Below are 23665 nucleotides of genomic sequence, written 5' to 3'. Positions count from 1 at the left end.
GCTCTGACACTAACAACGTCTTAGAGTTCCTAAGTGCATTGTTTAGTTGCTTGCTTTTTTCATACGTAGAAACCACTGATCAGAATGTACCAGTTCTGCTTGTCTCTCTTCCCTGTCCCATTTCATGGTTCTTTGCTTCTACATCGGCATAAGGCTCCTGTTCAGTGGTTGTTCAATATTTCTTTACCTTTATGGAGATACATCCTGTTACAACCATTTCAGGACAGATGCTAAAATGGTGTTAGATGGTAAAGTTGGACTTAATAATTCAGTGAGATTTAATAACAGGCAATTTATGCCAATTTCCAGATAATACGAGTCAGTTCCAATATATATCCCTGAAGAGACTTCCAGAGCTCCACGGCATTAGGTGTCAAGAACATTTCCCACAACTCTGTTGAGACTGTGAAGGAACGTTAAGGCTGAGGTATTTGGGACACTGCCTTCCATTACTTTAGCTAGTATTCATTTCTGCTCCTAACAGCTTTCCTTTCAATCTCAGCAGCATGATATAAAAGCTCAGTAGATGACCAGTTCATCATGAGAGATGAGGGACGCTGGTCTGTTAATCTTTCTTCCCTATTAATCCTCAAGGGTCAACATTATGCACTGTGCATTCAAATGGCGAAACCTGTGGGGTGTTTCCAACAAGCTCAACACTCGCAGCAAATCAGGGTACTGATTGTGGGAACAGAAAGTCTGATGTTTCCCCTTGCAGACCATCTTTTTGAACTAACTCTTGGCATACATCTATTGTAGGTTGTCTGAAGCAGCCCTAACATCCTTTCTCTGACACAGAAAGAGCAAGTGCATGCCAAGGCAATGCACTGACTTTTTAAAAGTAAAGTAGGAGTTTTTCTTTGGATCAAATGCCATACCAATACACAGCCATGCGTCGCTTACCGACAGTGACACGTTCTGAGAAATGTGTCATTAGACGATTTCATTGTTGTGCGAGCACCATAGAGTGTACTTACACAGAGCTAGGTGGTATAGCCTACCGCACACTAGGCTGTATGGGGCTGATCTTACGCGACCACTGTTGCATATGTGGTTTGTCATTGACTGAAACGTCGTTATGCAACGTATGACTGTATTCAATTTTCCACTACAGCTGGTCCCCGACTTGTAACGGTTCGACTCATGATTTTTCAATATTATGATGGTGCAAAAGCGATATGTGTTCAGTAGAAACTATACTTCGAATTTTGAATTGTGATCATTTCCCAGGCTAGCAATGTGCGGTCCGATTTTCCCGTGATGCTGGGCAGCGGCAGTGAGCGCAGCTCCTGGTCAGCCCCGTGATCACAAGGTGAACAACTGATACACTGACAACCATTCTGTACCCAGACAGCCCTTCTGTTCACTTTCAGTACAGTATTCAATCAGTTACATGAGATGTGCAACACTTTATTATAAAATAGGCTTTGTGTGAGATGATTTGGCCCAAGTGCAGGCTAATGTGAGTGTTCTGAGCATGTTTAAGGTAGGTGAAGCTAAGCTAGGATGCTCAGTAGGTTAGGGGTATCTTAGACTTGTATTTTCAACTTACGATGGGTTTATCGGGATGTAACCTCTTCATAAGTCGAGGAATATCTTTTGCCTTTGAATCATCACCTTGATCTTTGATTTGTCTTCCCCCTGACTCTTACTAGTCACTCACTGCACTGCTGTTCAGAAAGGCTTTGTACAGAGGCCTGTTTTGAGGCTTCTGGCCTTTACTCTAGATCTGAGATCAAGAAAGGCCTGTGAAAATAAATCCCCAAATCCTTTCTCTGACCCTAGCTTGAGGCTGCCTGCCCTCAGGGAGGAATGTGGAATGGCTGTGGGGAGGGATGGGTGGGGCTGGGTCCCCACAATTGCTGATTTAGGCCTTGACACTGGGCCTCATGTGATCTCAGAACCTCACACACACCCGGATAAACATCCAAGGACCAGGGTCTGAGCCCTATTGTTAACAGAAAAATTTAGATGCCAAAGAACAAATGCAACTTTTCTCTTCAAAAAAATATAAGCATACATCTCTGTTAGTAGGTGTAAAGAAAAATCTAGAAGACTATAAATCAAATTATTGAAGTACTTGTATTTGGAAAGTGGTGACAAAGATGCTCTCCTGACCACACTGTAGTCAGGCTCCTCTGAGCCCGACTGGGTCCTGTCCCTGGGCATGTCTCCAAGAGCCCACTAGTAGCAAGAATTCTGTCAAGTGGGTTTAGCCAGATCCTGCACCCAAGTTACCTGATCACCCTTGTTAGCTGATTGGGTTCCTCCTCCACCACCATCCCGAGGGTGATGTCCGACCCCCTGGCTTCCTTTAGCAAGAATCCTGTTAGGTCAGTTTAGCCAGAATCCCCCCTTACCCCTCACATTTCCACTTAGTAATGTTCCATCCACTGACCCCTCCTGCTCTGCTCCTGGGCTATAAATTCCCACTTTTTCTTGAGTATTTGGAGTTAAGCCCAATCTCTCTGCCCTACAGCAAAACCTCCTTGCAGTGGTTCCTATATCTACTGCAATAGTCCTGAATAAAGTCTGCCTTACTGTCTCAACACGTGTCATGAATATTTCTTTAACAGTGGGAATATCTATATTTTTAATTCCTAAATTATATATCCTTACAATGTTTGCATTTTTCACATAGATCAGTGTTACTATTTTTTTTTTTTGTGAGGAAGATCAGCCCTGAGCTAACATCTGATGCCAATCCTCTTTTTTCCCTTTCATTTGCTGAGGAAGACTGGCCCTGGGCTAACATCCATGCCCATCTTCCTCTACTGTATATGGGAGGCCGCCACAGCACGGCTTGTCAAGCGGTGCATCGGTGCACTCCCGGGATCTGAACCTGCGAACCCCGGGCCTCTGAAGCGGAGCGCGCGCATTAACCACTGGCGCCACCGGGCAGGCCCCAGTGTAACTAATTTTTTAAACAGCTTTCTTAAGGTATAATATATATGCCATAAAATACACCTATGTAAGTGTACAATTCAATTAGTTTTAGTACTTTTATAGAGTGTGCATCACCACAACCCAGTTTTAGAACATTTCCATCACCCAAAAAAAATTCCCTTGTGCTCATTTGCAGTCAACCTTCACTCCCATCTCCATCTCCAGCCACCATTGATCTGCTTTCTGTCTAAATGGATTTGCCTTTTCTGGAAATTTCATATAAATGGCATCAAACAATATATGGCCTTTTATATCTGGCTTCTTCCACTTAATACCATGTTTGAGGTTCATCCGTGTTGCCGCGTGTATCAGTGGTTTGTTCTCTGTATTGTTGGATAGTATTCTGCTGCATGGATGGACCACATTTTGTTTATCCATTTCTCAGTCGATGGGCAAGTGGGTTGTTTACAGGTTTGGGCTATTATGAATAATGTTGGTATGAATATTCGTGTGCAAGTCTCTGTGTAGACAGAAGTGTTACTTTTATAATTAGAAAGAAAGAAAAACAACAAAAGCAAAGGACTACAATGGATTCACAAACTGTTTCTGGAATGCATCTCCTTTTACCCAAATGGGAGCTCTACGAGTGGGGCTGAAGTTTTGAAAAAAGCAGAAGGAAGTGAGCCCCTGACAGCCTTCCCTTGACCCTGACATGGGCACAGCCCAAGAGGAACAAAGAAGGACGAGGGTTCCACTCCTCTGGAAACTGCTTATACTAGTCCGGTTCCTCCAACGCCTCTGAAGACACATGACATCTATCTCATTATCCCACTGCAGCTCTGATGTCAATCTCAGCCCAAACATCAGGTCCCCTCTTTAAAAGTCCTTTGGTTCAAAAGCAGCAAATTAAGGCCACACCAATTACCTGACTCTGCCGTGTTTCATAAAAGTTCACCAGGGCCGTTTGCTTCTGGAGTGGCTCTGGAGAGGGCCTGAAGCTTTGGGGCAACTTATTGGCTGAGTTGTTAAGATTTAGCAATTCAAGTTTTTAGCTGGGTCCTTTCCCAGTATGCAAAGGTCACAAGTTGTAGCCATGAAGGGAAAAAGATCAGAAAATCCACGTAAGAGAAGATCTAATTCTGTAAGTAGGAAAGAGATGCGAGAAACATCACAGAGGAAAAGAGGCAAAAAGGAAAATGGCATACAAGACGGGGTGCCCGGTTTGCAGAGAAGAGGCGAGAAGCAGACTGACAGCAGCCTCTGGGGGACAACGTTTAATGCAAGTAGATACAGATAATTTTAAAGCACTTTGGGACAATGTGGTGGCAATGAATATTGCTGATGACACTCATCTTACCTATTGTCCACAGCAAGCTCTCCATTGGAAGTTCTTATCCCAACCGAAGTTACCTTCTGTGTATATAAGGATCCAGGTGACTCCTTTGAACTGTCACCGATGTAGGCAGCCCTGCCTCTTTCTGACACTCCACTGGTCGCCCTACTGGCTCTATGAATCCTTCTCTGCTCCTCTTTGCTTACTACCTACAGGACCTATACTTTGAACTCCTCTCTCTACTTTTCCTTCTACACTTAGATCTTTGGATGATTCTTCTCATCTTGGTTTAATCTATAATTTCTGAGTATGTGACTACATTCTTTAACTTCAACTCTCATGCTTTCCTATGTCAGCTACCATAACAATATTAACACCAGCAGGTATTAGCACTTGACAGTATTCAAGAAACTTCCACTGGATCCTCACCAAGAATCAATCCTGTGATGTGGGCAGCAGAGCTAGTCTTCACTCCTATTTCAAAAAAGAAGAAATTGAGGTGGGAAAGTGCAGTGACTGCCCAATATCACACAGTCATAAAGAGGTGAGTTACAGGCCCCTGACCCTGGTGCTGTCCCAGGGTGGGGACACACAAGTGACAAAGTTTAAGGCAAATGTGCTATCATGCTATAACTTAGACCAAAAGGGGAAGGGCTAACAACTCATAGTATGTCTATAGAATTTGTTCAAAACCACAGATTTGGGATTTTAAGAACATATGAGCTTTTGAGGAGTTTTCTAACTCATTTTCAAGTTTTCTAAACACCTTATATATTCAATCTTTTTAAAAAGGCACTGAGATCCTGAATTTGAGATGTACATACAGTTGTAGGGGAAAGAGTTTCTGTTGAATGATGATTTGCAAAAATATGTCTTCAACATAGTACTCAGAACTAATTTTATGGGTCGAATATCTGTCTATTTAGTCTTATGACCTTGTACAAAATCTTGCCCTAAATTAAAAGTTACAGCAGTTAATAGTTAATGGTGAAATATTAATACTAAGTTAACATTTACAAGAAAATATTTTTCAGAAAGGAACATGCTTGGAATTCAATGTGAACCAATCAATTACTTGCTGTGTTTATTCTGAAGCTTTTATTTTGGAGTCCTACATCGCAAAATGACATGTTTAATGTTTACAACAGGAATTAGAAATTGAGATGTTTTTTTATTTCTACTATTTTAGAGTAAAATTGTAGATAATGTTCCAAACCACCATCAAAAAATGCAGAGCAAACTTTTCTGTATATAAACTGTACATAAAAACAAGGCACTATACATTTTGGGGCGATATTAAGGTAGAATGGTATATTTGCACAGATTCTTCAGAGCCCATGCTGGAAGTACAAATTCTTTGTTCATTTTAGCACCGGAAGCAGCACTCAGAACAAGCCAGACCTAATGCCGAAGGAGACGTCTCTGAAAGTGTGTGAAGAAACGTGTCGGTGGCAGAGCTAACTCTGTAGAAGCAATTCCATCTACTTTTTAATATTATTTTGACACCAAAAAAAAAAAAAAAGAAATCTTAAAAGTGAATGAATATATATTGCTTTGTTAAATACATATTTGATTTATATGGTGTTTATATAAATATATATATATTTTAGAATTCACAAACTATCAAAATAACACTTTATAAAGAGAACTGCTTCAAAAAATGTAGGCAACGCTTAGCTGGAACAGGAGGGCAGTGCTGGAGTAGCCGCTGAGGAGCTGCTTGAGTGCACACCAGGCTACTTTATTAACATGACCCGCTGTATCGTGGAAGGAGACTTTCCAAAGAGTTCTCTGAAACATTTACAAAATACACAACTCCAGGACAAGCAGTAGAGCTCATAACTTCAGGTGTTGAAAACTCTGATTAAAAAATATTTTTTAAAATACCAGTCCAAAACAATCTCCATTTTCCTGGTCCAACGGTATTGAAAGTGAGGACAGCGGTTCGCCCAGCATCTCGCCCCTAGAACAGACCTTTAGCCTTCTTCAGGTTCGCCTGCTTCCAGGCGGGCAGTGCGTTGTACTCGTCTCTTGTCATGTCGAGTGCAAGCTGGAGGAGCGGGAGAAAAGCCCAGCAGCTGAGTAACAGGACTCTCGCCCCAGCCAAGCGTGCTGCCTAGTTGCTATCCCACCTGCAGAAATACTTACCTCAAAGTCTTCATCGGTGAGATAAATCTCAAGCTTTAGAGGGTCAACCCCCTCGGGCAGTGGCCTGGCGAGGAGATCAGCCAGTGGATAAATGGTTTTACAGAGCTTGGCTAAGACATCCTCCACAAGGGTGATCTGATTCGAAACTTCTGTATCCTAGAGAAGAGGGGGGAGCAGAGAGGAGAACTCTGTGTCCCAGGTCTGGACACATTTGATCACGTGCCTGCAAAGACGCAGCGTGTCCAGTCCCCACCCCAGCCTGGAGCCCACAACTCGGGGGTGAACAGGGCTCTGACGGGGAAAGGAAATGCCGGCAGATCTCCCAACTTCTAGATGTCTTCTCACCCAATCCACCAAGTTTCAAATAAATCTGGTCTCAGGGCTGCCTCAGACAAAATGTCTAGGGACTATTACATGAGTGAATTATTGCATAAGATTATTAAATTTGAACTCTAAATGCCAGAAGCACCCAAATAATGGAATTTGTTTAAAAATATTTGAAAATAATTAACCTTAAAAGGAATTGCACTTCCCTCCTCCCCCAAGACCCCATTTCTTAATCCACAATAAAAAAAGAAGAAAATGCATCTAGAACATGCTGGGGCTGAATCAAGATTTTTTTTAAACTGCTATGTGCGTTTGATTTGAACGGGTTATTTTTATTCCTGGAAAATCATCTTCCTCCATTAACTTGGGATCCCAGATTGGCTGCCTTCCTATTGGGTGGGTGGGTGGGGGAATGAACGGCTGATAGCGTTGCCGCATTCAGCAGCATCTGGTACAGACTAGTGGTCCAGAGGCGGGTGCAGAGCGAGCCTGTGCCTGAAGACCTGGGCAAGCTATTTCACGTGTCTGTGCCTCGGCTCCTTCACCGGTAAAATGGGGATGATAAGACGAATCTTAATGGACTGTCGTCAAAATTAAAGGAGAAAATGAATGACAAGTGCTTGGAGCCGTGCCTGGTGCAGGGAGGGCTCTCAGTGAATGTTAATTATTATTACAACTTGCTGGCGTGGGAGGCCCGCCTGTCCACTGGCTGAAAGCCCGAGAGCCTGCACACGACATTCTACAGCCCGCTGACGGCCCCCAGGGATCTCGATGCAGGAAAGTGGCAGTGATTTACGGCCCTGAACCGAGCCGGCAGCGACGGTGTTCGTAATCTCTAGAGCTCTGAGGTTGGTCGACCACATATTTACAGTGAACATGGCCATCGCACTAGGTCTGCTGGAGAGCAGGCTGCCTTAGTGAGTTCATTTTAACATAATATACATGTTAATCGTATGCCTATGACTGTGCAGAGGCTGCCTTAGCCCCTCCTGTGCAGATCAAGTCCATCCGGCCACAGAGAGAGGTCACCGTCCGCAGCGAGGCACGCCCCTCCACACAGGCTCCCTCCGTTGTCAAGCAGTGCAGCAGGGAACGTTTGTTTGTTTGTTTAAACTAATTCAGACCTCCTATAAAATACACTCATGTCATCTCCCCCAAAAAAGCAGCCCTCCTGCACAGGAAGAAAATCAAACCAGAACAAACCTCTTTCCCACTAAAACCAAAAACACCCCTGGAATTGCTATTGCTAGCAATGTTAAAAACTCATAAATTAAGAAATTCCGCTTAGCTGTAGTAAGCTTCCTTTTTTCTGTGTGGATGGAAATGATAACATTCTGGTTAATAATATGTTTTGGTAAATAGAGATTATGATAAATGCTTCCTGTGCTAATACCAGGTGGTCTCATAAAAAAGAACGTTAATGAGATATTGAGCAGGACATTCTCGGGGTGACTCACAATACATTTGCTCACTGAGTTACTTGAGCAGGTTAACTCGTCACAGGTTTATTCTGTGTCTCCTCTGACACAAGGTGAATGTCTGAAACATGAGGATTTTGTCATGCCTTAGACGGAGCTTGAGAAGCAACAGACTTTTTATATATATTCTTCAGATTAATTAAATTCATCTTTGCTTTTAAGTTTTTTTAATTTGAGCATTATGTGTAGAAAATTACCCCAAGAGTTCAACTGATTTCTCCTTAGGCTTTTCCTCTTCCTAAGCTGATTCTATGAAGACTTGTTAACATGTTGTAAAAGAAAAAAACATTTTCTCACTTCGAAAATGCAACTGGATGCTTCTCCCCCAGGTAAAGTGAACCCACAATCCATAGGCGGGGGAGCCATCATTTCTGTGGACGCGTGCTCACCATTTCTGTGATTTCTGCAATGTCTTCTCTGTGCTCCCAGCTGGGAAACATGTTGGTGAAGGTCAGGGGTTCAAGACCAGCGTGGATAAGGTAAGACTTGGGGGGCGGCCTCTTGATATTTTTTCCTGTAGGTACACGGAATGCAAATGTCAGTAGACCCAGGGTGGGCCTGAAGACCCTGTCTTTCTCTGATTTCCCCTGAAATGTTTTCTTCTTTGTTTGGATCTCTTGACTTCATGCTTAAAACAGAAGTTAGGAGCAGTTCATAACAACACATGGATGATGTTTATATAAAATGTTAATTTTATGCCTATGACTAGGCATAAAATTGCATGTAATCGACCTGACTCTATACTTCCTGAACCCAACAAAATGCTTCTGGATCCCTGGTGGATGGAAGCCTCTCTCTGCAGCTTCGGAGTGAGACATTTTTTCCTCCCGCACTCATGGTAGACGTGTTCCTCTGACTTCCTAAAGCAGCATTCAGTTCAGTGTGAATTAAATAGCTCATGGAGGCATTTTACAAGCCATGTTAGCTTAAACGTGGTGGAAAATTTAAGTTATTTATTACTACAGAGCTTTTCAAGAGAAAATCAACTGTACAAACTCAATGATACTAAACTAATCAACAAAACCTTAAAAATTCAGATAAGAATTAATAACTGGCATCCTCATTTTATATAAAATACCACAAATTTCAGGTGGACAATATAGTACGAATCCATAAATTGACTATAGATCTTTCTTTTCAGATATAATACTAAAAATAATCATGAATGATGATAACAAGGTGGCCGCTGGCTTTCCAGCCCCTTGGGGGGCTTTCCACTCTTCGCCAGTGTGGGTGTGGACGCACGCGCGGGTGAGGCCCGAGTGTCCTGCAGCATGGCCGACCCCGGGTGCAAAAGGATTTTAACCCGTCGGGGGCATCCCACAATGCAGCCTTTAACCTCGAGGCGCACAAGTCAGATGGCCTTGTACTATAAGAGAGAAATGAATTCTCATCCATGCTGGCAGCCGAGAATGCACTAATCTCGAGATTAATAAGCCTCAGAAAGGTAAAGAAAACATAAACTAGTTTCACTGCTGTCTCCCAGGCTTTACCAAGGCTGGTGGCACACACAGAAAGGGCAAGACTGGTCTGGGACTCTGACCAAATCTGCAGAAGACCCTCAGGGCACAGCCTCTGGAGGGAAGCTTGTCTGGGGCAGAGGGGCTCCCGGCCCGCCCCGCGGCCGCGCCCGCTCCCTGCCCGCCTGACCTTTGCAGTACTGGAGCACCGTCTCCATGGCGCTCTTGCGGTCGGAGGCCCAGCGAATGCGGGCGGAACCGGTGATCTTGTTCTCGATGGGCCACCAGCCTTGCCAGAGGTACACCTCGTGGTGATTGTCCACGAGGAAAAGTGCTGGGAGAGAGAGGACAGAGCGGACAATCAGGAGCTCCTGCACGGACACTTCTGGGTCACTCTTCCCAAACCCAGCGGATGCCTTCCCTCCCTGCTGCCTTTGTCCATGGGGCCAACCCCCTTGGCGGTTAAATCAGGGGTGAAGGAGCAAATGAAGGGTCTCCACGACCCCTCAGCCCCGTGAATGCTAAATCAGGAAGAGCCTCTAAGCAGAGAGGAGGTACTGATGATGTGGGCATCTTTCCTTCCCTCCCCCCATCTCCCCTCCAATTCCCTCTCCCTTGGCCCCTCCTCAACCGTCGCCTGCCAGCAGCCCCTCTGGGCATGAGCAGGTGCTAGGAGTGGAACGGATCATGCGATCATGCATGTGCCTCTCAAGGGTCATTAGCCCCATTTATCTCCAAAGCGCATATTCAAACTGGAGGGTACATCACACCTGCCCTCCAGGTGACTGATGTTCATGACCCATGTATGACTGCCTCGCAGGTGATGTAAGTCCGTGGTTCTTTGAGAAAGAAATGGGCTCTAAAAATCAAGTGTTTCTCGCTTTTTGTCTTCATCAGACCGTCAGCCTGACTCTTACTCCATGTGGCACAGGGCTGCTACACCTGCTAGCTCAGCCCGCCCCGAGGCCCTTTTCACAGTCCTTTTCTGAGGACTGTGAAAACCACATACTTGAAAAGCCCTGTGGAGGGTGATAATCATCCTGAGCCACAGGATGGAGAGGGTGGGGAGCAGCCTCTTTTAAGACACTTGCTAATAGTTCCCACAGTATGACAGGTGCACCAGTCAAGCTTTTAAGGAGGTGCCCCGGGCTGCCACCCTAAGGCGAGGTTCCTGGCTGCAGCTCCAGGCTGTGTAATGTGAGGGGGAGAAGCCTTGAGGGCAAGGGCAGCTGACCTCAGACTCGACTGCAGGGAGGGCAAGAGGGTCTACACAGCCTGTTCTCCGGTGACTGTGACTGTCCCAACCAGAACGAGAGCACACAGGTTCTGTCTTGAGGTGGTGGGCTGTTCTAGCGGGACCTTGGGATCAGAAGACACAGGCGAGAGCCTTGGCCCTGCTGTACAGCCTTGGTATGGCAGACACCCTGCAAATACTCCCAACCCCCTGCTCCTCGACCACTTGCTTTCCCAGGCTCCCTTGCAGCTGAGGGTGGCCACGTGACAGAGCTCTGGCCAGTGGGATGTAAGCAGAAGTCTGCTGGGGGCTTCTGGGAAAGCTTTTGCTTTATCTGATATAGGGAGAGACATGGCCATCACTGCCCTTTTCCTATCCCTTTCTTTCTGTCTTGAATGAAAACATGACGGCTGGAGCAGGGGCAGCCAACTGGGGACCATGAAGCAATGAGACTGAGGGAAGGCTGGGAGAACAGCAGAGATGCCAGGCCTGACACTGTTGTGTTCAACCTATTCTTAACTGATATATTTGGTGAGTTAAGTAACTGAGCCTCAGTTTCTTATACTTTTTTGTAACAAGTGGTTGATGTCACCTTCCTTTTGGGGTAGGTATGAGGATTAATGAGATAATATAAGAAAGTGTTCTGGGCAAATAAAAAACTGCTTAATAAATACGAAAGTAAAATAAAAAGGCTTTTTGGAAGGTGTATCTTCTGCTGCTTGGCACAACTACCCGCTTCTGTGGGCTGTACCTGGCTGCGGTGCACTATACAGATCCTCCTGCAGGAAGGGCATAGAATTGACCACAGAGGGGTCTCGGGCAGGATACATGAATTCTGTGGCTAAGAAATCGCCAGAGGAACTGCTGAGGATGAACAGGCGGGGTGTGAAGTTAAAATTTCCAGGATCTTTGAAAGAAAAGAGAACAAAGCTAAAGACAAAATATGAACTGAAGTAAATTCCAGATGGACTGAAGAATTAACGTAAAATCTGAAATAATCAAAGAATTAGTATAAAAATAGGCAGAGTTTGGGGGCCGACTCCGTGGCTTAGCAGTTAAGTGCGTGTGCTCTGCTACCGGCGGCCCGGGTTCAGATCCCAGGTGCGCACTGACGCACCACTTGCCCGGCCATGCTGAGGCGGTGTCCCACATACAGCGCCTAGAAGGATGTGCAACTACGACATACAATTATCTACTGGGGCTTTGGGGAGAAAAAGGGGAAAAAAAGGAGGAGAACTGGCAACAGATGTTAGCTCAGGGCCAGTCTTCCTCAGCAAAAAGAGGAGGATTGGCATGGATGTTAGCTCAGGGCTGATCTTCCGCACACACACACACAAAAAGGTAGAGTTTGTCTGAGCCCATTGGAGGCGGGGAGGCCTTTTTAATTATAATTGTAAAAGAAATCATCAAAGGGAAGAGATTCATGCATAGACAGCATAAAAATGAAAAATTACATTGCAAAAAACAAACAAAATGAAGAGGTGAGTGACAAAATGGAAAATATGGAAACTTGTTAATATCCTTAGTATATAAAGGAATATAATAATGAAAAGATAAATATCTCAATAAAAATGGGCAAAAGGCAAAAACATTCACCAAAGCAGAAATACAAACGGCTAAGAAATACATACAGAGAGTGTTTACCAGTACTTCTAATTTAAAACATTAAATGAAAACAGTGCTTAGGTAGTAGTTTTCCCCCATCAAATCAAGTCTATGACTGTGCTGAGAAATGCACACTTTTGTACATCGCTGGTGAGAATAAAACTTGGAGCAGATGTTGTGTTGACACACTCATTGACACGTACTATAAGACTTTCATAACTTTTACACAGCAGTTCCATATCTAGGAATTCACTCTAACTAGGAATAAATGCAGATAATTCTTATAAAAATTATTCACAACTGCATTATTATATAATAGAGAAAAGTTGGAAATAACTCAACTCTGCACTATAAGGAGACAAGTAGAGAATGGCATATATTATAGAATATTCATAGAATACCTTGCAGCCATTAATAGTCTAAATATTAACAACTTGGGAAATTGTTCACAACAAAGGGAAAAAGTTAGTTACAAAATGGTATGTATAATGCTATCCAAATTTTATTTTTTAAAAATAGCTATGTATATATAACAGATAGAAATGTTCATTTTGGTCATCTTTGAGAGATGTGATTATAAGACTTACTTTCTTTTTTAACTTCTCTGTACTTTCCAACATTCTCCATCATCAATACGAATTATTTTTGAAAAGCTATATAAAAGTTTATAAAAATTGAGAGGCAATGTAAAGGAGGGGTTATGTGTACACTCCATTGTTGTACAACCTTGGATAAACGGATTAACTGCTCCGTGCCTCAGTTTCCCTGTCTGTAAAAATAGTAGAGTGTTGGGTTGTGAGAATTAAATGAGTTACTGTGTATCGGGTGCTTGGACATTGCCTGAATCATCCGAACTGCTTAATAACTGTTAGCTTTCTTCTACGTTACTCTGTATTTAAGTGGATCTGTAGTTTGTGTAAGAAATATGAAACTGACATACTCTCTAATTTAAACTCCACCACTTCCCTGCACCCTGGAGCCTGGCCAAACTGCGAGCATCTTCTTCCATAGGTTCACACCGTGCCACTGCTCATCTGTCTCCTGGAATTTTCTTCTCTTCCCTTCTCTTCAAGTCGTACCTACCTCCGAGGCTCCTCGTAACTGCCGCATCTTTTGTGGAGCTGTCTGTGAATTTTCCTGGCAGAAGTAATCTTTTTTCCTTTTTAATTCTCAAGGCCTCCTCCTGTACCTCTTTTATAACACATAAACTTTTTACTTGGCATTATAAGTAGTCACACATAATATTTAGCCTTATTGAGCTGGAGGCCCGTGAGGACCTAGCCTAGGTTGACTCACTGTGTGTTGTACACAGTACATGCCAATAAACATGTACTGAATTAATTAGCGATGGAAGGCCGCGGAATGTTGCGTTACCTTGAAGCATGCAGTCGTAGGCTTTCCTATCTCTCCTTCCTAACGCGTCCCAGAATCCCAGGGGCTCGGATCCTTCGTCACACTCGTGTATGGTCACTTTGCTGCTACTATGCAGGCCTGCTTCCAGGGGACATCTGCACGGAGAAAGTCCAGTGGTTTTTACAAGCCCGGGAAGTGCTGGCAGCACAAAATCATTCAAGACTAACTCTACAGATGGGTTCACCATCTCTCTTCTACTTTCTAACTAACACAGGTCTTACTAGTGAAGGTAAACAAGCTCGGTAGTTCATGAATGTGTTTGGGCGGAGGCCCGTAGAGAGGAATGTACGATTACATGTGTCATGAAAGTGACATACATTTTTATATATAACATACATATTTTCTATTCCTTGTCCTCTCCATTGAAATATAAGCTTCATGGGGACACAGACTTGGGATTGCTCACTAGCAAGTCTCTACTTCGTATATCTGTATCTGTGCTTGGTACCAAGTAGGTGCTCAATAAATACTGGAATGAATGAATGTGGGAATGAGTGCTTTGTTTTGTTTTTTCTCAGTGGTCCCAGTGAGAAATCTGATGGGCCATGAATGCCTCTGGACACCTCACTGGGCGTCATTTATCATCCTGCCCACTCCCTAGCCCTCAGAACGATGTTTTGAGGGGGAACAGTTTGCTTCACAGCTGTCTACCAGGTGGAAGGTCACTCGCCTTCTCCTCTCCACCCTCTCTGTGTAGCGCTAGGGTACAGAGCGGTCACTAGGGAAGCACGCCCCCACTGCACTGTTTTGGTGCCCAGAAAACGGGTTTTACCAAGTTGCACTTGGGTGGTATGCTGTGGCCCTGGGAAACTCCTCATTTTTAGTGTACAGATGTCACTGAGGTCCTCCTAGGTCTCAGCCTGAGGAGTCTAGGCACCTCCTGAGTGACTGGGTGACCCTGAGATTTCTTTGGCTGCTTGCAATCCCATTTTGCACGGGCTGCTAGGAAGTGCAGAGCCACAGCTGCAGCCTCCTCCATACAGGTGACGGGCAACTACAGCCCTCCTCCTTGGATGCCTTCTCTTTCTCCTTGCTTCAGTCTTACTTCTTCCCCCGAGGTCCTCACGTAATGCTCTGTCCTAGTGGGCTTTCTCTGTGTAAGCGGTCAACCGTGGGTGCCTGCCTGGGAGAGGAACAAGACCCAACACCTGGTGTGCTGCGCCTGAGAACTGCCTGTGGAGGCCAATAACTCGCGGTGAGGCGGCTGCCCTTGAGAATGTGGAAACACAGTTGTTCTCTCAAAAGTCTTACAGTTTGTTACAGTTGGTGGATTCCCAAACTCTTCATTAGCTAAAGTCTTAACATCCCACTGCTCAGACAAAACTAAAACTCTGAATCCCTAAGATATCTAGAAATGTGCTCTCTTTAAATAACAAAGGACTCCAGGCTTGTAATTCCAAAGCTGACTCCGCACCTGAGAAGAAATTAACGTAGTTGTCTGGGTCCTTTCCCTGGCTCCTACTCTGTCTTTTATGGAGGTAGGTGAATCTTCAGAAATGGGGGAAGCCCTCAAAGTGGAGGTTTTGGCTGAGCTGTGTGTCACATCCACCGGGAACGTCAAGAGCGCCTGACAACTTCATAACTACCCCTTGTTGAAGTCACTTTAAGCACATCAGGGCATCCCCTGGGACCCTGGGGTGGCCTTTCCGTCTTAGCCTGCGGGTGCCCCAGGGAAGCCCCTTCCAGGAGAGGTCCTCACACACATACAACACTCACTGTTCTTTGATTTTATTTGCTGCTGTCCTTCCAACCTCCTTCGTGTGGGCTTGGGCTTTGCATCCGTGCCACAGGTAAATGAGGGCTTTATTTACGTTGAGGACGACCATGGAAGTCCTGGACCTCAAGCTACTACAGTGACAGGCCACTTCCAGCAAATTTCCTTCGACGGGCACTTCTCCTCGCACACAGTACAGCCTCCACTCACCTGCAGGGGGCGTCAGCGGCACAGAGTCAGGGGGTGCTGCCCTTCTGGGTCCCCCCAAGGCCGTCAACAGCAAACACCTTCCTGGACTTAAGTGAAGGGCGAGCCTGAGGCCAGGCCATGGCTGAAGTCAGCGGCTGTCTGTCTTACTGCCGGCCCAGAAGGCAAACTCTTTTCGAGTTAGAAGCAGGTTGCAAAAAGTTCATGATGCAGAAAAACCATTTTTATAAAACTTATAAATACCTAAGTAAGTCATATAACAGGCATATTTTAAAACAATCTAAAGCTAAGATTTTTTTTTTTGGACGTTGGCCAACAAAAATCTCATAATTTATAATAAAAGATCTACTAATGTTTTTCCCCTCCTTAAAACAGAGTCACTGTGAGGACTCAGTTTAAGGTGAAGTAATCTTCCAGTCTCCCGCAGGCGAAGTTGGATGTTGAAGTCAAGTCTGCGACAGGGGGAGTTATGAGCCCCCATAAAGCTGATTTATAGGGCGGAGATGAGGAGGCTCTCGGTGGTAAAGCCACAGCGATATGAAGAGAGACGGACTGTAAACCCCCACGCCTATAAAAATACTTTCCAGGAGAGGAAAACGAAAACCTAATCCCAGCAGTGAAAGGACTTACTTTGCGCATTTTCTTCCTCCTCTTCCCGTCTCCCAGAATGCACCACCATTCCCCCCTGGAAACACTGCAGAAAACAGGGGGGCTCCTTCCCCTGGAGGACCTGGACCTTCCAATTTAAACACATTAAAATAAGTAATATGCACTGGTTTTTCAAAGTCATAAAAATAATACATGCCTATTGTGGGACATCTGAAAAATACCAAGAAGTACAAACAATAGCCAGCGATAGTATTATCTACAGAGAGCCACTAATAAAATTCTAGTGTAGAGCTTTCCTTTCAAAGTATTTTTCAGGTATATATTTTTCCCAAACAAAAATAGGATTGTTGTTTTACGTTGCTTTATACCCTGATTTTCTTCACTTAATATTTTTGTCATTAAATACTCTTTTAAACATGAATTTTGGTATTTTAATGGTATTCCATGGTATAGATGTAACATGATTGATTTAAACACATGTTAAAGTATACCTCTTAGCATTGAGAATGACCAATCATTCACTTAGCAATTCTGGGGTAAGAACTGCCTCTTTTGCAACCATTTCAGTAGAGTCACGTGCCGACCACCCTCAGCGCCCCCTGGCCTGTTAACACGCTCTTCCTTGTCATCATAAAGTTAGGGTGGGGTCAACTCACTCTCCCTTTGGCAAGACATTTTCCCTTAAGGAGGAAGCTGTGAGCCTGTGGTCAGGGAGCTGTGAAAGGCAGGAAGCATTTCCCATCATGAGTTAATTTATCAATCTCACAGCCCATTTTGTATAATTAAGCGCCATTTTGTGGAAGTGTTTTAAATGTCTAAAGTGATTTTCCATCAGTTGGACTGATAAAAAATGAAATGCTCAAACTAGAGAGATTAAGACTCAAAAACTCAGAGGATGATTTTGAAGGCATGATTAAAATATTCATTCATGGTCTTTACCAAAAAAAAAAGGCAGTTGAAATTACCCACTATTAGGAATAAATGAAAATACAAGGGTCAGTAACAACTATTTGTAAAATACAGCCCCTAGTAGAAAATATGCATGAAATATTTTTTAGGGAAGAGGACTGGTCTTTAGAAATCTGGAAGGCTGTGAGTGTTGATCCATTTCTGAAGAAAATTCCTCTGCTCTCTTCACTCATGCTATTGTGAACTATTCATCCAAGACAGTAAAAATATTTGCACGTGGTGTCATGTTTTCCAAAAACCCCAGAGTCAACTCTTTATCACTGGTGCTAAAGGATGGGACCTGAGGCACAGATAATCCAAACGCTAAAAAAGAAATGTTTACACAACCTTGGATTGGGGTAGTAGTACCTGCCAGGCATTATGCAGGCCCTGAGGTTATAATGATAGATAAGACCAGGACAGACATGGTCCCTTTCATGCGTGTGAGAGAAGACAGATAATAAGTAAACAAAATGTATAGGAAATGTAAACAAAATGACAAAAGGCATTGTAGTTGTAAGTAGTGGTAAATGCTATGAAAAAAATAATGCATAGGCAAGGGACAGAGAATGGGGAGGGATTTGGAGAACATAGGGAGGCGACCTTGAAGAGAAATCTGAATCATATGAGGCTGAGAGTTACACGCGGATCCAGGGGAAGTGTTCCAGACAGGGGAAATTGCACAAAGGCCCTGCGGTGGGTGGAAACAGGTATGTTTGAGGAATAGCAGGAAAACTGGAGCAGCCTGGGCAGGGGGCAAGATGCGGGGCTGATCACGAAGGTGCTGGCAGACCACGAGGAGACCACTTAGATTGCAGTCCAAGTGTGATGGAGAGCCAGGGAGTGACACGATCTGACGTGTTCTAGAAAAGTCACTGGGGCTGCTGTGAGGAATGTAGAAGATGGGAATACTGACTTTTACATTACTCTCTGATATTTCTTTAGGATAGATTTGTGTAAGTGGAATAACTGATCAAAGCTTATGAGCTTTTTAAGGTTCTTGAGCCAAAACTGCTTTTCAGGATGGCTGTGTAAGTCACACGTCCCGATGGAAACATGCGTGCTACCCATCCTCCTGAATCCTGGCCAGCCCCGCATCCACGCTTTAAAAAACCTCTACCAATTTCAGAAGAGGAAAACAGCATCTCTTTGTTTTATCTACAATTCCTTGATTATTAGTTAAGTGGAAACTTTAAAAAAAGACTCATTGGCTCTTTGTCCTTGTTTTGTGGATCTCCCATTTGCAGACATTTTGTTTAAGATCATGTTACAACAAGTGGCCTTCCTGGCTGAGTGGTGGGGAGCTGAAAGGGGAGGCACAGCCTGAAACCTGGAGAAGCCAGACGGGGACTAAAAGTGCTTTGGGTGACTTGTCTTGGTTTATTAGAACTGGGTCTCCAGGGGACCAGGCCACACACCCTACGGCTCCCCAGAAAGGACATTTCTCTCATTTCTGGTGCAGCAGCTGTCTAGGACTTACCTGGGCACCCCTTTCTTCGTCCAGCTCCACCGTCATCAGAGCCGACGTGCCCTTCTCACTCACAGTCGACTGCCGGCCTTGCCAGAAGAAGTAGACACACTTCTCCTTGCCAGCCACCCTGATCGGATGCTCTCCCTTTTGCCGACTTCCCACTGCAAACACACGACAGCAGAGGGCTTAGGAGGAGGCGGCTGAGAAACCAAAAGAAGAGCAGATACACGGCTCCCTTCTCCAGGCTCTCTGAGGACAAACTGTGAAGAAATAGCTTTTGGGCACGGGGCTGAGGAGAAATCATTCACTACTGGAGGGAATGTAAATCATATCACAGGAGAAGGGAAAAACCACCTTTCTTCCAGTTAACTGATCCTGAGCCTCCGAAATGGAGAAAAATGATCTGAAGGGCCCTCTGGATACCCTGAGAAAAACACCTGTCACCTCAGAGGAAGGTGGCAGATCACTCCAAGTGTGTGACATTGAAAGATGGGACCACCAGTGCAGGACCAGCGGCTCCCTAAGACACAAACGCGTTTTCCATATGACCCCACTCTTTGGCAAAAGATTAGCTGGTAGAGAAAAGATATTGAAAACAACAGCTGGGCCAGGTTTAAGCATAAAGGGAGAAATTTAGTCTGTTAAAACTATTCTAGTGAAAAAACACTTTGAAGTTTCCAAGTTCTGTCAGAAATGGAAGAGAAATTGCTGCCATGTCACTTTCATAAAATAATCTGGGATTTAAATAGTATCTGTCGCCAGGGCTGTACTCAGGATTAAATGCTGATTATCCGTACTGTCCAGCCCCTTGCAGGCACTGGATAAACTCAGTAGCACACAGAAGATGGCTGTCACTAAAGAGCAGTCACAGAAGGTTAACTGGTCAAGTGGGTCATTTCAGACAGTATTTCAGACTTCAAAATTGCTTCCTTTAGGAATATATCTCACTCTAGACTTCTCTCATCCATTCGTTCAACAAATATTTATTGAGCACCCACAATGGCCAGGGACTCTTCAGGATACTGGGACTACAATGATGAGCAAGACAGACAACTTCCCTGCTTTCGTTCTAACAAATAAATATAGTCACGTGCTGCATAACAAAGTTTCTGTCGATGACGGATTGCGTATACGACAGTGGTCCCATGAGATTAGTACTATAGAGCCTAGGTGTGTAGTAGGCTATAACGTCTAGGTTTGTGTAAGCACACTCTATGATGTTCACACAACGATGAAGTTGCCTAACGACGCATTTCTCAAAACGTATCCCCATCGTTAAGTGACACGTGACTGCAGATGAGCAAGATACTGTCAGAGAGTGATGAATGCTATGAGGGAAACAGACAGGGGGATGCAACATGTGGCAGGGCGAGTGTTGATGGGATTGCCTTCCTGCAAGTTGGCTGAGCAGGGACCTGAATGACCTAGACACAGTCTCTTCTGGGCTGAGTGAGCGTCAGGAAGCCAAGTTATTGATTCAAATGCCCCGGTGGTCCCAATGGATCCACAACGGGTGGATACAGGTCTGTAACACCCATGCACCTTAAAAACCAATGATAATAACTGGATTCAATGTTTCTCAGCTCCAATCCCATTTACAAAATCATGCTTGTCTTGAGGTTTGAAGGCAAGAAGAAAGTTCATTTGTTTTAAGTTCTTAAGAGGTTAGGGGCCATATTTACTTGACTTCTTTGGCCCTTTAACAAAGTACCCTAGGGCTGGCCCCGTGGCTTAGCGGTTAAGTGCACGCGCTCCGCTGCTGGCAGCCCGCATTCGGATCCCGGGCGCGCACCGACGCACCGCTTCTCCGGCCATGCTGAGGCCACGTCCCACATACAGCAACTAGAAGGATGTGCAGCTATGACATACAACTATCTACTGGGACTTTGGGGGGAAAAATAAAACAACGAAGTACTCTATGACAGTTTCATAAATGATTATAATAATTCTTAAAATATTTTGACTAAGCACAGCCTTGAGTGCCATCTACTGTGGACCTGAACTGGTCAAGTTTGTGTATTTTTAAGTGGGCAAAGTGAAGAGGAACCATCAGTGACTAGATTATAAATATCCACAATTAATTTGGAAGCCACTCAATTGAGATTTCTACTAATTTAGATAGGAACAAAAGTTTGCCTTTGATTAGCCATCCCCTTCTTCAAAGTAGTGAAAATTAGTCATGTCAACTAGATTATTGGGAAAAGACATACTTAAAATAGATCACAGCAGTTGATACATATCTTGGGATTTGTTAGCACTTAAATACACTGTATAAATATATATCCACACTTAAATAACCAATGTTTACCTCCTAACATTCTAAAATGGACTTGAGTGTATATACCTATAATAGAATTGTATTTCCTTAAAAATATTTCATAAAACAGACTTTTCAAGTGATTTTCCTTGCAATTTTCTTCAACATACCCAAATTTAATCCTATATACAACTTAATTTTAATTCATTTATTTATTTTTAATTTTAGCAAAGATTAAACTTTTATTAGTAAGAACTTCTGGATGTAATCTTTATAGCCTTGGTCTAATTTAAAGTGTTGATGCATCATGAAATCAAAATACCTCCCAGAGTAACCAGTTACCAGTGGTGTGTTTAGGAGTAACAGGACTGAGGTTGAGGAACTGCTCGTGGGCAAGTGGTCTTGCAGCAGACCCCCATTTCCTGAGCCCTACTATAGCAACTCGACCTGTAGCATGCTCCGGAGTGACCTGACCCAGCGTCACTGGGTACCTCGAGCAGCTTGTTTCCTGACCCTGTAGGGGCACAAGCCATGCCCTGCCACACCTGAGGTGGTCACTAGGGTGGGACACCACTGAGGCCTCTAGTCTCCCTTCTCTGGAGGCCACGATTCACATCCCAAGGAGCCAGCTTCCCTGTGTGCCTGTGCAGGCTGGCCAGCGTCCACCAAGAGGATGGCTGCACTGTCTCTACAGCTGCTGATTTCTGTCCTCTCTGTCCCAGAAGAGCATCCCAAGCTCTGAGTTCAGGCTGTCTGCAGGGTATGAGTGCTGAGGAGCTGGCCTAGCAGTCACCAAGGGGCCAGTCTTCCACGATGACCACGGAGCAATTACAAATGCCATCCGGTTATGCTTTTCTGCTCCCAGAGGGACAGTCTGGAATCTGAGTGCTCCCTGCTCTAATTTAATTCTCCACAGCTGGACTTGTTCATATTGTAACTTTGCTCATAAAGATGCTGCTGGATCTGGCTGTGAAACTGCGTTTATGGGGAAAAAATATAGAAAGTATTTGCCTGGGGCAAATCATTATTTCTTAGGGACCTCCAAGTAAATAGTCTATGAAGTCTCAAATCTTATATTTATTTTTTAAATAAATTCATTTTAATATCATTTTATTCATTTATTCACTTACTATTACTTCTCTTTTATAACTAACAGCTAAGGTAAGGCAACGATGAAATTTCAAACTGTAGTGTCCTCGTCCTGTTTTATGAAACATGCAGCTTCCTTTCTGTATTTTAAGAATGGGAACTACGTATGCCTTCAAAGGTTGTTCCTTAAAGTTCCCACAACTCCAAAGGTGAGTAGATTTTTTTCCCCACTAAATTCCCCGTTATTGTCTTTACTGCCAACCAGCAACACAGATGATTGTTTCAGCTTCCTGACTCTGCATCAGATCCTGGAGTTTAGACCTACAGTAGTGACTCTGGGAATTGCTATTATTTTGGGTAGATCCACGTTACCCTCATCTTCAAGTTAAATACAGTAATTACGCTGTTGCTGCCGAGAACGGCAGGGACGATTATTTCCTATGCTAAGACGCGAACACGTGCCAGGCCGTGCTAAACACCACACACACCAGAGTATAATATTCTGTGAGCTGGGTACTATAATCTCTATTTTCCAGGTGAGAAAACTGAGCCTTAGACAGGTAAGTAACGTTACCCGACTTGCATCACTGGCATGTAGGGTTTGAGAGAAGATTCAGACCCTGGCTCTATGGCCCCAGGGCCTGTGGCCTTTCCTCCAGGGGACGTGGCCTCCTTAGAAAGGGAAAGGGGTGTTTAAGGGTCCAGCTCTGCTCTCTGCTAGCTGTGTGACTCAAGTGGGTTACTTAATCTTGGTGTCCTGTTCCTTGTCTGAGAAATTAGCATAAGGACAGGACACGTCCCATGGTCCTCCGTGAGGCACTCAACCAGAGCACGCAGGGGAGCCCCCAGTGTGTGCCTTGGGGCAGGGTGGACCTCTAGGCCCGAAGCTGGCTCCACGCACAGGGCAACCTGGCACAGCCCTCCCGCCCTTGCCAGCAATGACTGCCCATTGGCTGCCCAGGTCTTGGTTTGTTGGGCTTTTCCCACCAGGGACAGATGCAACCTCAGGGAACGGAGCTCTCCTCCTCCAGCACGGAGTAATTCCCTCCCCCTGGACTTGCCTTATTGTTATTTATGCCATATGCTTCCTGAAGGCACCGTCTGAAATATTTACTCAACCCTTTTAGAAAAACATGCCTTATGCATAGGGCAGGAGCTCAATAAATGCGGTCAGTTGACTAACAGACTTATTTTTGATAAATTAGGATAGAAATCAAATGGTTCCAAGCCTGCAGGTGTTTGAATCATCAAACCTGGGGTAGCCACACCTGGATGGCCAGGGGGCTGTGCACAGGTGAATCACTTCTCTTGGGAGTTGAACATTGAAATCACCGAGTTGTCACACAAACTCTCCCCAGTGGGCAGGGATGAGGGGCACTGTGGATCATCTGGATAACAGCTACTTCTGGGCGAGGAAAAGGGATTCTCTCTCCAGAGGTCACTCACTCTCCCTCACTGCTCTAGTGCTAAGCATACAATTGAGTGT

General features: G+C 44.5%; 1 protein-coding gene across 3 annotated transcripts in view; it reads right to left on the bottom strand.

Annotated features, from left to right (window-relative positions):
• Positions 1-5298: 5298 nt before the first annotated feature.
• Positions 5299-23665, bottom strand: part of SVIL (supervillin) — a 93857-nt gene continuing 75490 nt past the window's right edge. For all 3 annotated transcript variants that reach the window (XM_058532717.1, XM_058532714.1, XM_058532715.1), the window contains 9 exons: positions 18843-18994; positions 16436-16541; positions 15601-15808; positions 13846-13979; positions 11618-11773; positions 9823-9966; positions 8562-8686; positions 6368-6523; positions 5299-6269 (listed from right to left, as the gene is read on the bottom strand). In XM_058532717.1, coding sequence (XP_058388700.1) covers positions 6183-6269; positions 6368-6523; positions 8562-8686; positions 9823-9966; positions 11618-11773; positions 13846-13979; positions 15601-15808; positions 16436-16541; positions 18843-18994 — 1268 coding nt within the window. In that variant the 3' untranslated portion in view covers positions 5299-6182. The remainder of the gene's footprint in view (positions 6270-6367; positions 6524-8561; positions 8687-9822; positions 9967-11617; positions 11774-13845; positions 13980-15600; positions 15809-16435; positions 16542-18842; positions 18995-23665) is intronic.

The sequence above is a fragment of the Diceros bicornis genome, chromosome 36 (assembly GCF_020826845.1).
Source record: "Diceros bicornis minor isolate mBicDic1 chromosome 36, mDicBic1.mat.cur, whole genome shotgun sequence".
Taxonomy (NCBI): domain Eukaryota; kingdom Metazoa; phylum Chordata; class Mammalia; order Perissodactyla; family Rhinocerotidae; genus Diceros; species Diceros bicornis.
This window is presented reverse-complemented; position numbering and strand designations above follow the sequence as displayed.